Here is a 13,194-nt window from a genome sequence, read left to right as displayed (position 1 = left end):
GGGTTCAATCAGACTTTTCCACTTAATAGCTATGTGACTGTGGATGAGTTATGCAACACACAGGTTTACTACTGCCTACAAAACCAGGATCTTATAGTACCTACCTCAAGGGCTGTAAGGATTTACACGTTTTATGTAAAATGCTTAGACTGTGTTTTGGCACACAGTAAGTGCCATGAGTGATGAATTAAGAAAATTAAGTTATGTCCCACCAATTCTAAGCAATCTCTTTCCAGTGGTAAAGGCCAATAAATGGCTGAAATCTCATCATAATAGCTAGCACTGCTAGTCACATACCGTATTTACCATAATGTTATATATGAACATATCAAGACTTAGTCACCCAGTTTTCCTAATTTCAAGATGAAAGATGTAGAATCAAAATGAGTCATGTTGAAGGGGGGGAAAAAAAAAAGTACAGGACAGTCCCTTTAGGGGGTTAAAAAAAAGAAAAGCTTGTGTGCTGAATTTAGCTTTTCTCCTTTTAGAAAGTAATTAGAAGAAGCAAGTCTACAGAGCGCATCCCAGGTGTGGTTACTCAATGGAAAAGGAAAGGATTCTTTCATTTCTCTCACATTTTGGCCCTCCGATCTCAAGCTCTTCAGTTTAACCTTTACTTGGATAGAATTTATGCTCAATCCCATGCTATATCATTTTTTACCTTGCTGTAAGAATTATAGTCTGTTGTGAAAAATCCTTAAACCTGAGAATTTAGATGACACAAAACTAAAAGCTAATGATATGTGTGTCTCACTTTTTATGTATGCATCCTGAAAATGCATAGGAAACCTTAAATTTTGGAAATTCATAATAAAAATAGTTTCAATCCCATATCAGATCTGCTTAAAGAATGAGTATATCTGTATCACCTTATAATTAACAGAAATATTAGAATATTTAACCCTAATTAATGTCACTGCTAAAAGGTCCTTCAGGTTAAGTTCAAATGTTACTGATACTGTAGAATGAATAGCAACAATGCTCAGAATTCTATTGCAATCAAATTTGAAACTATTTTTTCCACAAACCCCCCCACCCCACCCCAATTTATGAATTGTGGCAGCTTTACTTCTTTTACTCCTTCATCAAGATCATGTCAAGTAGAGTTTAACTGGATTGCTCAAGGTTAGGGACACATCCCAGGAGCACTATATTTTGCTCCTATTAAAAACTAGCAATGGTACATTTAAATTAGAAGCATAAACTTCAAGATAAGTTACTCAGAGCCAAGGACAAAGATGCCAATTAAAATCACGTAAAAAGCCCCCAACTCAAACTATCAAAATAAATACTTAGAGCATAAGAAGTGGGAAAGGGAAGTTCATGATCACAAATTTAAATAGGTTACATCAAAAACAGGTCAATTTGGGGAAATACAAATACAGAGGGTACCCAAAAATGTACACACATTAAAAAAAAACTGTATTAAAATTGTAATACTCAATATACACTGGTAACACAAGATGAATACGAGTCATGTTTGACTTCTGCAATTACAAGAGGTGCTCACAGTGGTTCCCATCAGCATCCAGACACTTCTGATGACGGCGAACTACTGCTCGAGCAACGTTGACCAAAGTGTCCACCTGTATACATTTTTTTGGTACCCTCGGTATACCTAACTTACTACAAATAAGAGGATAATTTAGAGGACCTTCTTTGCTCTAAAATATTACAACTCCTACCTCCTCCACTCAAACCCAAATTGGTCTAAGTGTCATTCTTCAAACATACTTGTACCTTTCTGCTCATGCTACTCCCTCTCTGGAATAGTCTCCCCAGATTCCACCCACAAACTCTCAATAGTTTCTCAAAAGTTCCCAGATTGTCACCCCCTTTAAGAAACCTTCCTTAATGTCACTGGTCAGAAATATGTGCCCACCCTCCACCTCCCAATACTACCCTACATTATAATAATTTTCCTTACTTCCAGAAGGCAAGAACCCTCCAGTATTGTACATACCATTCTGTAAACTGTGTAAATGGGACTGATACCTAAGAATGTTATTCTTTTTTTTAAACTAAGACAAATATAAAATTCCTATGAAAACTGCTGTAAAATTTTACTTTGGAATTCATATAAGCCTGGGCCTGGATTCAAATCCCAGATACTCTATGTACTATTTATATGGCATTTGATAAGTCACTTAACCACTCTGAATTTCAACATCACATCTTCAAATGGGAATATGATCTACATTCTAAGATCACACTGTAAGGATGAAATGGGAAAGTACATGAAGTATCTACCACATAACCGGCATACATTATTTAATAAAAATACTTATTACCAGCTTGAGAAGAACAATCTAATACGGTGTATTCTTTCTTTTGCCTAAATTATTTGCAGAGGATCATTTCTACTTAAATGTAAACTTTTTTTTTTTAAGGAAAAAAATCAAAGTAAGAGGAATATAGCATAATTAAAAATTTCTAAGTAGGCCATCTTTCTATGAGCCCATCACATAAAGATCTTGTTTATTAATAAGATCAGAAGTTTATAATTTAAGAATGATAGAAGCATTCTATTTTTGTCCTCAAAGGGATAACTAATCATCAAAACCCTAAAAGATCGGGTCGGCCTAGTGGCTCAGTTGGCTGGAGCGCGACTCTGGAGCGCAGGGTTGCCGGTTCGATTCCCACATGGGCTGGTGGGCTGCGCCCCCACAACTAGATTGAAGGACAACTACTTGGAGCTGATGGGCCCTGGAGAGGCACACTGTTCCCCAACATTCCCCAATAAAATTTATAAAAAAAAACCCAAACCTCAAAGATCAATACTGAAAATGAATTTGAAATATTAGTCTCAAGTCTGTTAAAAGACACATATAAAAAAAAAAATCAAGCAGATCAACAGTCCTAGAAAAGTTAAAGTTAAAGTCCTCCAACTAGACACATGCAGAAGAACAATTATGTGATTGGGGGGTGGGGAGTGGGGGGAAAAAATCCTATTTTGTTTCTGAAGTAAAACTAGCTTCCATTCTGTGAGTAAGCAAGGCCTGGGCAGCTGAAGGAAAAAAGGCAAAAGTGTGCGCTAAAAGGAAAACAATCTAGGATTTAAACAATTTTTACAGCTAAACACACATACAGACACTCAAAATCCAGGAAAAATAAAAATGGCATTGAGGTTATTAAGTTTTTCATAGGAAGCAGCTAGGAAATATAAAGACAGATATTGGTTCTCAAATTTTCTGGTTTCCCTTAAGTAGCTTTTCTCATCCATTTTTCTTAACCCCATACTACCATGAAGGATGACAATTCATACAGACATAAGTAAAACATATATGCATGAAAGGTTTAAAATTTTGCCATTAAATAAACTAATGGACAAAAGAAAAAAACATATAGACATTCCACAGAGGTATCTTTAGTTAACACATCAGGAAAAACAGATAACAAAAGATTAATACAGTTTAAGTTATGTAAATTACTAAAATGTAGCAGTGCAGGAATTTTTGCTTACCTGCCATACACCCACAATTGCATTGGCTACTAATATAAGTAAAATTACAAAGGGTTCTACAAAGGCTGTAATTGTTTCTTCACCTTCTTCAAACCAAGCCAAAACCTGAAAGAGAAATGGCATGTGTTAGAACTGTAATGTGTTTTTAGGCTTAGTGCCACTTTACAACAAAAGTGGCTGACACAAAAGAAATTACGATATATAAAATCTCTTTCCTTACTATCCCTAGAAATAAATGGTGGCAAAATGTAATGGCAAAAACAACCAGCTTATATATTGTTCAAAGTAATTCTTGAGAATCAAAACTACACAACTTCTTAATAATATCCTTAAGGGCTTATTTATATTTTCATTTAATAATTCTGTTTTAAAATCCAAATAAAATATTTTTTGGGAAATAAACCCCATTCGTTTTATATGTACATATTTAAAAGAAATAAAACTTAAATTCTTGATTTTGTTAAAGTAAAAGGCAATCAACACTTTGTTGACTTGGGTAATATTCATATCAAATAATATCCTATTTAGCATAAATTCATACTAAAAATAATGATCATTGACTCAAAATTTTAAACTGCTAATGTCCCACTTATTTTCAGTGGTATTACTGAAGGTTGGCTCAGAATTACTTCAAGGTTGTTCCATAATCAGGAAGTATTTTGAAGGTTATCCTCCATATGACATCTAGTATAGCAGGACAGCATTTCAGAAATGACATACGTCCAAAAATGTTACAACTGGACACAGAACACTGCCCCAAGAAAAATGAGCAGAGAATTAACTTCTAGCTCACACAACCATAACTTTGTTAAGATTTAAAAGCTGTAAGAGAGCCACAGTGTTCACCATAATTTAGCAACTCTACGGTGGTTAAGAGAGAATCCAATACAATGACTCTTAAAATAATGATTAAAAATTTAACCAATTTTTTGTGAAAAACTGCAAATCCAAAAAGAATGTGAAACATATCTTAATGATTCAACCTGGCAGGTAAGATTTGCAATGTTTTATAACATTGCTTAAAATGTTTGAATATTTCACAATAAAACCTTTTCTTTAAAAGATCTACTTAGTAAACAATAAAAACACTGTTTTTGATACTTTTTAATATTGTCAGATATCATTTATGGCAATAATGAAGCCATTTGACTATGACTGTACTTAGTGGAATACTATAAAGTGAGTTTTACACAAATAGCAAACCACCAGAAAGATGACTAAGGCAAAGTCCAACATGAATTTTGCCACATAAAAGAGGACAACGACGAATTAAGAAATATCAATTTAAGCAGGAAAAAAATAAGGAGACACCAGGGCCATGTCCTGATAGATGATAACCACCACTGACAGCTAGTGAACCAGGGCAGGCAGAAAACCAGAATGAATATAAATGTTGCTGCAAACTTTCTTTCAACAGGGCATTCCTGGTGTTAAAGTCAGGCCTAATGCCAAAATGAAAACTTCTCTAGGAAGTTATAAATTTTGATAGATGCAAGATCACAGCTGCTTTGATACTAGCCTTCCAAACATTTGCCAAGGAGAGCATATCAGAAATAAGAAACTTAATTAGCTCTTGGAGAAAAATTGCTCAACTTGAAGAGTAACTAGGACCTTTCCAAAAGGTCAGTGAGGCATTAGCAACTGTAAGATAAGCTTCACACCTTGTTAAAGCGGATATGAATTTCCCTCTTGGCAGCTAGGCTTGAGGAACAAACTTAAAGCAATTCCCCATACGGCTGGAGCAAAAGAAAAGACTAAGGCAAGCAATGACAGGACTATCAGAGCAAACTTCTACTTTTCAAGAATCGTGTAGTTCCTTTGCACAAGTGGTATTCATCAACAATGTAATAATCCTAATCTGTACAAGCAGTAGTCTTTCCTTCCAATATGACTTTAAATGTTTATGTGTAAGAAACACAGGCATTAATAGTTATTTGAAAGATCTACAGATACACTAATTAGTGCTTGATGAGAAACAAATGGGCAAATCTCTTAGGGTAGAAGGACGGTGCTAAACCTGTGTATAATTGACAACCAATCTCAGAATACTTCTTAAAATGTCTATTTTGAAACCATAAATAAATACTGAAACCAAAGAATTAAATACTGTAGGCCAAAATGAAGATTGGCAATATTTCATTAACTGGTAAGAACCAATCCAGTCAATCATGTTCAAATCACATTATGCAATCCTTCACGGTTTTGTTCTATTGAAAAGACAACCTATTGTGCAAGAGGAAGATGATGCTAACAAATGAAAGACTCCATGAGATGGGGAAAGAGGGGAGAGAGGAGAGAGGAATTGGATGAGTGACACATTATTACTGAAATGCAAGATGCCTTATTAGCACAACAGTACAGGCAGCTCATAATTATGGTTTACTAGAAGTTATACAAAATGTATTTATATAAGAGTGGCGGGGGGGTGGATGTTTCAAAAAATCTTTGAAGAATAGGCTGAACATAAAAGATTATGTTTTATTGCCTTTTGTTCACTGTTCTATCCCCCAGGAGCCTAGAAGAGTCTCTTATACACAGTTGATACTCACTATATATTAAACAGATGCATAAATGAGTGAAACAAAACCTCATACAACCTCTAAGCTTTAAGACCCTAAGTGGCAGTATATGAACTTAAACATTAAGATTGCAAAAAATGAGAATCAACTTCATCAACAACTTCCTTCAACAACATCAAAGGAAAGTGGAAGAAAAGGCTACTGCAGTATAATTTTAGGCACAGTTTCTTTTTCTCTTTACTTTCACTGTTTAAATACAGTAACATTACATGTCTTCTGGGGCTTACATTATCTATCAAGTTCAAAGTTTCAATCTTGCCAATCCTATTCAAAGTAACCACTTGCTAATGAAGAACACTCAACTACAATTTAAACTGCTTAAATAGAGTAGGATAGGCTATCTTCTAATTGTTATCTGTAAGATTAATCTCTGTATAGCACAATAACTTCTGACAGGAGAGAAGAGTTTAACGAATAAAGCAAATTTTAATCCAAAGTAAAGAGGCATGTTCCAGTTTAAACCGGGAGACAGTCAAGGTACTGTGACTCAGTTATCTTACTTGCATATTGGATAATGTGCTGAGCTCTTAATGAGACCAAAAAAAAAAACAAGAGTGATCACGAGCACATTTTTCAGAGGGAGGGCACCAGTCTGCATTCCTCTTGTATCCTTAGAAACTTCCAATGCCTTTGGACACTCTTAACACTTGTTCAATAAAGGAAGAAAATTACATTAAAAAAAATCTTTAAAAAGAGGAAGTGGAAATTAAACAAGTCACAAGAATGAAAAAAGTTATTACTAATAAATGTTATGGCAATTTTCTAGGGTGGGAAACAAAAATTCTTTCAGTCATTAAAAACAAACATATGAATTAGACTACATTCTCTTCCAATGTCGACACAAAGATTATGTGAAAACACTCCTCAATGTTTTCAGATTTGAGAGTAGTCTTCTTCAAAGAAAACAACAAAAACAAACACAAAAAAAACTACCGTTTCCCAGAAAATAAGACCTAGCTGGACAATCAACTCGAATGCGTTTTTTGGAGCAAAAATTAATATAAGACCTGGTCTTATATTACAGCAAAATAAGACCAGGTGTTATATTATATCCGGTCTTATTTAAGACCCGGTCTTATTTTACTATAAGTAAAATATAGTAAAATAAGTTATATAAGTTATTTTACTTATAGTAAAATAAGACCGGGTCTTATATTAATTTTTGCTCCAAAAGACGCATTAGAGCTGATTGTCCGGCTAGATCTTATTTTCAGAGAAACACAATACATACACATTCACTTTTTAAACCACATTTTTAAAGAAAGGCTCTAAATACATTAAACCAATCAGTAAGCTATTTATTTTGATCTACTTTAGAATAAGAAATTAAAAGAAAACATAGGAAAAATTTCCAAATCACTACATAATACAATAGCAAATACTTCTTGAATATATTATTCTGAGAAAACCAAAGTATACCGACAGATCTCACGGTTTGAAATTGCTACCAACACAAACTCACCTAAATATTTGTTATACCAAAAGCAATAACCTAGGTTCTAAAAAGAATTAAGAATCCCTTTAAAGGGTCTAGTAGGAAGAAAAGACAATTACCAAATGTAAGTGAAAAGTTGAGAAGTGCCTTGGTCTAAGAAAGTTCTAGCATTTCAGGGTTGATCTAAGGAGCTGAGGTTGGGAAATGGACGTGGAGGGTAAAGAAACTTATGTAAATTGTGTTACCATAGAGGACTTTATGATTCAGATAAATGACACAAATATGGTCCTCAAGCTCACCTTCTTCAGGGCTTTCCTCAAATGTCAACTTCTTAGATGTCTTTCCTGACCACCCTACTTAAAAATTGTACTCCCTCCCCTTCCCATACTTCCTTATTCTACCACCTCCCTTTCCCACTTTTTCTTCATAGCACTGTCACTGTCCAACAGATTATTTCGTATTTTACTTGTTTATTATCTGTCTCCACTAGAATGTCAGCTCCAGGTAAGAGGCTTTGTCTATTTTGTTCGATGCTGTATCCCCAGTGTCCATGCCATATGCCAAGTATTGAATTAATACCTAACTAAACAGCGAAAGAAAAGGAGCAGCATTCAAGGTCAGCAACCATATGATATGATATATGAATGGCAAAGTTGGTGACCAAGAAGGATGGAAAGACAAACTGCAAGGACAGAAGGTGCTGAATGTTAAAATTAAGGAATTTCTAATGTTACTTCATATGCAACGGGAGATATATACTGCCTCACTTCTTCCAATCCAAGTGACCTTTAAAATAAACTATTTTGATGAATATTAGAAATTTACTACACTTTATCCCTACACGTCACAAGTGTAAAACATTAATGCAGTTTCCTACTTTCTGCCACAGCAAAACATTAACTATGGTTAACAGTTTACTACTTAGTTTAATATTTGAAATAAATCACTAAAGCCTAATATTTCTTTTTAACTTGAGCAGAACCTGATGATTATTGTAGAACTACCTATTCACTTCTCCAAAAGAACATGAATGTTCTACCAAGTTTTTCCTATTAAACTAACAGGACTAAACTACCACAAAAGGCTCAGTGCTCTTTTGAAAGACAAAGAAATGAGGAATGAAAAGGTCAAGTGCAATGTGGCAGTACTGCCAACTCCACATGAAGAAAATAAACAAAACGTGTTTTAGATCCGTAATTTCTTAATCAAAGCAAATTAAGTAACAGTACTTCCTAAACACGTATTGTTTTTCTGTAATAGCAACCCATTAAAAAAATGTAACATAGTTCATTTCCTGAACAATAACTCCAAGTAGTTATCAAAAGGTAACTCAAATTTCAATTCCAAAACACAGCCCTATAAAACTACAAAAACCCAACCTTACAACAAATTTAAAGCCCATCTGAAAATGCCTAGAAACTATAAACTTACTTCAAAGTAAAAATCACACACATCATTGATGCAAAATGTTAATACAGTCACTCAACCTGGCCACTCAAGAGTTCCTATACAACCCAAATAGTCAATAGCCGGTTTACTGGAAATAATGCCACTGATATTGCAACACTGCCTTAAGTTACATACACGGAATACATACAAGCCAGAATACCTCTTTGGCTTGTATATACATCAGCTGATTAACTTCTAAGAGGTCCCTGATGACCGTATTGAACCCCAGTATTTCAACTACCAGAGCTGACAGTTTCAGAATTACGTAGCCAGCTTAAATATAAATATTATACTAGCCCAAATATGTAATTTGTTTTGCCCCACGACAATATGTTGAAACTTATTAATCAAACAGATCTACTCCTTTCTCTTAATTGGTTAAAGCAGCAGTCATTTACTGGCGAGGAGGTTGTGGGGTTAAATTAATTCAGAACAGACATGTAAGAGGTATCGAGTGATTAATTCAGGATGTTGAATGTTTGATACATCACTCTATATTTTATTCAATGAATATCACTGAAAAGATTCATAAGGATTGATTAATAGTTACACATCCCTTGGCTAAAATGGCAGATTCTCATGGCAGTATCTGTGTATATAATTACTCCAGAAAAAGTTCACCTCTTCCCAATTTTTTTCTCACCTAAAAAAATGTCCACTGCTTCCTTTATTCAGTTCTCAAAATAGCCCTCTATGGTATGGTTGTCAAAGACTGAGGTAGATCCCTGGTTGCATACATACAAACATAAAAACGAGACCTTGAAGCTGTGTAGGTTTTGTGAAGCCTGAAAAACGTATTGCACTGGGTGAATTTCGCTTCCAATCATGTTTTTATAAGAATAAAATATTGTAATTTAAGAACAAAAGGCATCTCATGCTGTTAGGATTAGGAACATCTGTGTCCTATTCATGACCATTTTTAGGAAAACTACCAAGAAGTCCATTGCCCAAGAAAAAAAGGCAATAAAAAATATTGAACAGAAAAAAAATGTTAATAACCTAGAAATATCCTCACCAACCCCCATCACCTTTCTTCTCCAGTAGTTCTTTGCATTTCACCAGTTTCTTAGCAACCATACAGGACTCAAGCGGGCAAGTATATACAGAAGAAGAAAAAACACAATTTTTTTTCTTCCTCTTTTAAGATCTAGAACCAACTGTACTGAACCTTGTTCTCTTAACCTAGGAGTCACTCAAGACAGGGGTCCAATTTAGATAAATATACCACCCTAAAGGTCAGTGACCAAATTTGGTCAACAGTGGTGCCATCACTGCCGTCATCATTCTTGTCACTGTCAGAAACTGTCACCTTGCCATTACTAGGACAGGAGAGCAACTGGAATATTCCTTTTGTAAGTTCTATTTACAGACTACAAAGAGCCCAACATCATCTTAGTATGATCTTACACAATTGAAGAACCCGAAACAGAAAAGGCCTTCCAATAAAGAACTTTTTGTTATTAAAAACTGATAAACCACAAGAATTTGTAAGACCCTGCCACATTCAGGAATAATTTCTAACTGCACTGTAAATATCAGGCAGCCATTTATTTTCTGTTCACGAATGGCTTCAAGTGTTTTGTTTGTAATTTTAAAATATCTAGGTTTGGAAAAAAAAAATGGAGACACAGCTTAAACCTCCAAATATAATGTTCTCACCCGATAGACATTATTTATTTGGAGAGAAAATGAATTGCTTCATACTTACAAAAGATATACATGCTGCCAGCAATAAAATTCTAACTAGTAAGTCTTCAAACTGCTCAATCACAAGTTCCAGCAAGGTTTTTCCTATTAGAAACAAACATATTTGTTGTAAATGTCATATTAACTTCAGCACACAAAGGGAGGGGGTGGAGGTGGAGAATGGGACATTTTAAGATTACTTACCTTCTTCAGCCGGTAACTCTGTAGAATGTAGAAATTCGCCAAGCAACCGTGTCAAGAGGGGGGAAAAAACATTTTAGCATTCTGTATTTCTAAAAAAGAATTGCTAAAACTTATCAATCTTTGAAAGACGTACCTAGATATATATACATTCTATCATTTTTAATGGAAACCATACTAAAATGGTACCCCCCAAAAATATGCAATACTTGTAACCAATGGCCTTAGGTCTACCCCAAAGCGTAAAATCTCATTGCCATCTAAACAGGGATCCCGAAACAAGGAGTCATTTCAGCTATGTCATCACTTCTGCCAGATGTGTAACTTTGGGTAGTGCAAGAACGGTCAGAGGCATTCTCAACTACAACGACGCCTCATAAACAGGCTGGGACGAGAAAATGTCTCGCAGGACTCAACCCAGCTTCAGGAGACTAGTTCCTCCCTCCACCAGGGCCGGCTGCTGCTGGTGACAGTCACGGAGCTGGCCGCGTGCGGGGAAGGTCAAGGTCTCGAGCCGCGAGGACATCGAGAGCAGGCGCAGACCCGATCCGGAGCCCCCCGCATGCTGCCCCTTTCCCGCCTGGCCGACGCGCGGGCTCGACCCGCCGCCTGCAGCCCTCGGCGGGCTCGGAGCCGAGACCCACGAGGTGGGGCCCGGTCAGCCATCTTCCCTGGCTCTCGGCCCCGCGCCGGGCCGCGCGGGGCCCCTGCAGCCCCGGCGCCGGGCACCTACCGTTGGAGCCCCATCTCTCCTTGAGCTTCTTGACCTGATCCAGGCTCAGCCCCGTGCTCTCGTTGACACCGAAGTGGCCCAGCACCTCCTCTACGGTCTTTGTGTGCGCGTTCTCCATGGCTGCGGGGGCCTCGCCTCCCGTCCCCGCGGCCTCCAAGCCTCCGCCTCGCACTCGGACAGCGGGCTCGTGCCACCTCCGGCGCCCAGGCGCGGACTGGCTTCTCCCCCTCCTCCTCCGGCTGCTTCCGCCTCGCGGGGCGCTGAATCACCCCGCGCCCCCTCCCGCAGACAACCGCTCCTCTCGCTGCCTAGCCCTCGCCGGCGCCCACCCCGGGCTCAGCTGGGCGGTGGGAGCTCGCGACTCTCCTCGTCAGAAGGGAGGGTCTCCTTCGCCCTCAACCGCCCGCCCAGAGTGCAGGCCGCGGCCCCTTAGCCCCCTCCCCGCTCTCCTGAGGTGATTCGCGGCCCCGCCCGGACCAGAGGAGGGGGCGCCCGGCCGACCCCTGAGGGCGGAACGAAGGGCTGCAAGCCGGTGGGGTGGTGCACAGCGCGCTCGCCCAGTTCCCTCAGCTCTACTCCCCCGACAGCGGCGGAGGAAACTGCGGCGAAAGAGAAGGAGGTGGCGTCGGGGACGGCTCCGCGGCGACTGCTCTAATAGCATTTATCCGTCGCTGCCTCCCCTCTCGCCGCCGCCGCGGCATGTGGACGCCGCTCATTGGCCGAGAGGGCCCAGCGCGGCGCGGGCGGCGCGGCCCCGCCCCCTCCCCGGCTCCCTCCCTCCCGCGCGGCTCGCGCCCACGCTGCCACGCAGGCCCCGCCCCTCCCGCGCACCGCCCCCCGGAACCCGGATCGAGGCTGCTGTGAGCGGTGCCTGCACAGTGTGCCCTGTGGTCCGCGGGCTGACGGGGCGCGAGCTCCGGCCCGCTCCTCCGCTGGTGCGGCCTTAGATCCCCAGCCGCCCAAAGAACTAGAATCCAGAAGGGTGGGAGCCTCAAGGTGGGCTCCCTGCACTCGCTGCCCGGAGGGAACTGCCTGCCCTTCAGGGTCGGCCTCAGGCCGGGGTGCATGGCTGGGAAGGCGAGGCCAAGGAACCTGGGAATTTGGTCCGCACAGGGCTCCCGAAGCGCGCTCTGGTTGGTGTCCTTGGCTCGCCCCCTCGCTCTCAATCTCCAGGGCCGCACTCTGCATCCTAATCTGTCTGCTTCGGAGCCCCGCCTCAGTAACCAAGGGGAGGAATTCCGCAGTTCACTTCCCACAAGGCCAAAATCCCTCATCTGTAGCCTCAGGAACACCACATCCCACACCCACAGCTGAGGGCTCCACGGCACGCAGACATCAGCCTTTCCCCAGCGGGTTCTGGGCCCTGACTGAGTTAATCCCACTCTGGGGAAAAGAAGGAAGGTTTTGTTTTGTTTTGTTTTGGAGGTTTTCTTTTTAATAGCCCACACGGCCTTCGATACATGCCTGCGTAGAAGACACAGGTTATGCTACTGTACCTGCTGTGTAGCAGTGAGATTTGTACTAGAAGGTGCTTCTCTTGGGTATTAAGATCAAGGCTATTTTCTAGACTCCCCTTTCCCCAATAGGCGAAAAAGGGTCTTTAATCCAAGACCTATTCTTAATCCACAGATGATTTGCCCCTGAGATC

The 13,194-nt window shown here is 39.6% G+C and overlaps 1 protein-coding gene across 2 annotated transcripts in view; it reads right to left on the bottom strand.

Moving 5' to 3' along the window:
- The window catches only part of ATP2A2 (ATPase sarcoplasmic/endoplasmic reticulum Ca2+ transporting 2), a 49,555-nt gene extending 37,353 nt beyond the window's left edge, over positions 1-12,202 (bottom strand). Inside the window, exons 1-4 of one of the 2 annotated variants that reach the window (XR_004422122.1) lie at positions 11,547-11,811; positions 10,817-10,834; positions 10,635-10,717; positions 3,464-3,568 (exon numbers count right to left, since the gene is read on the bottom strand). Coding sequence is in view for 1 of the 2 variants with exons in the window: in XM_033098366.1 (XP_032954257.1) it covers positions 3,464-3,568; positions 10,635-10,717; positions 10,817-10,834; positions 11,547-11,664 (324 nt within the window). In the remaining variant the exon portion in view is untranslated. Of the gene's footprint in view, positions 1-3,463; positions 3,569-10,634; positions 10,718-10,816; positions 10,835-11,546 lie in introns of both variants that reach the window. The other variant, XM_033098366.1, reaches the window with a different exon arrangement.
- Between the last annotated feature and the right edge of the window lie 992 nt (positions 12,203-13,194).

This window comes from Rhinolophus ferrumequinum, chromosome 25 (genome assembly GCF_004115265.2).
Source record: "Rhinolophus ferrumequinum isolate MPI-CBG mRhiFer1 chromosome 25, mRhiFer1_v1.p, whole genome shotgun sequence".
Taxonomy (NCBI): domain Eukaryota; kingdom Metazoa; phylum Chordata; class Mammalia; order Chiroptera; family Rhinolophidae; genus Rhinolophus; species Rhinolophus ferrumequinum.
The sequence above is the reverse complement of the archived record's forward strand: the minus strand, read 5'-3'. Positions and strand labels throughout refer to the sequence as shown.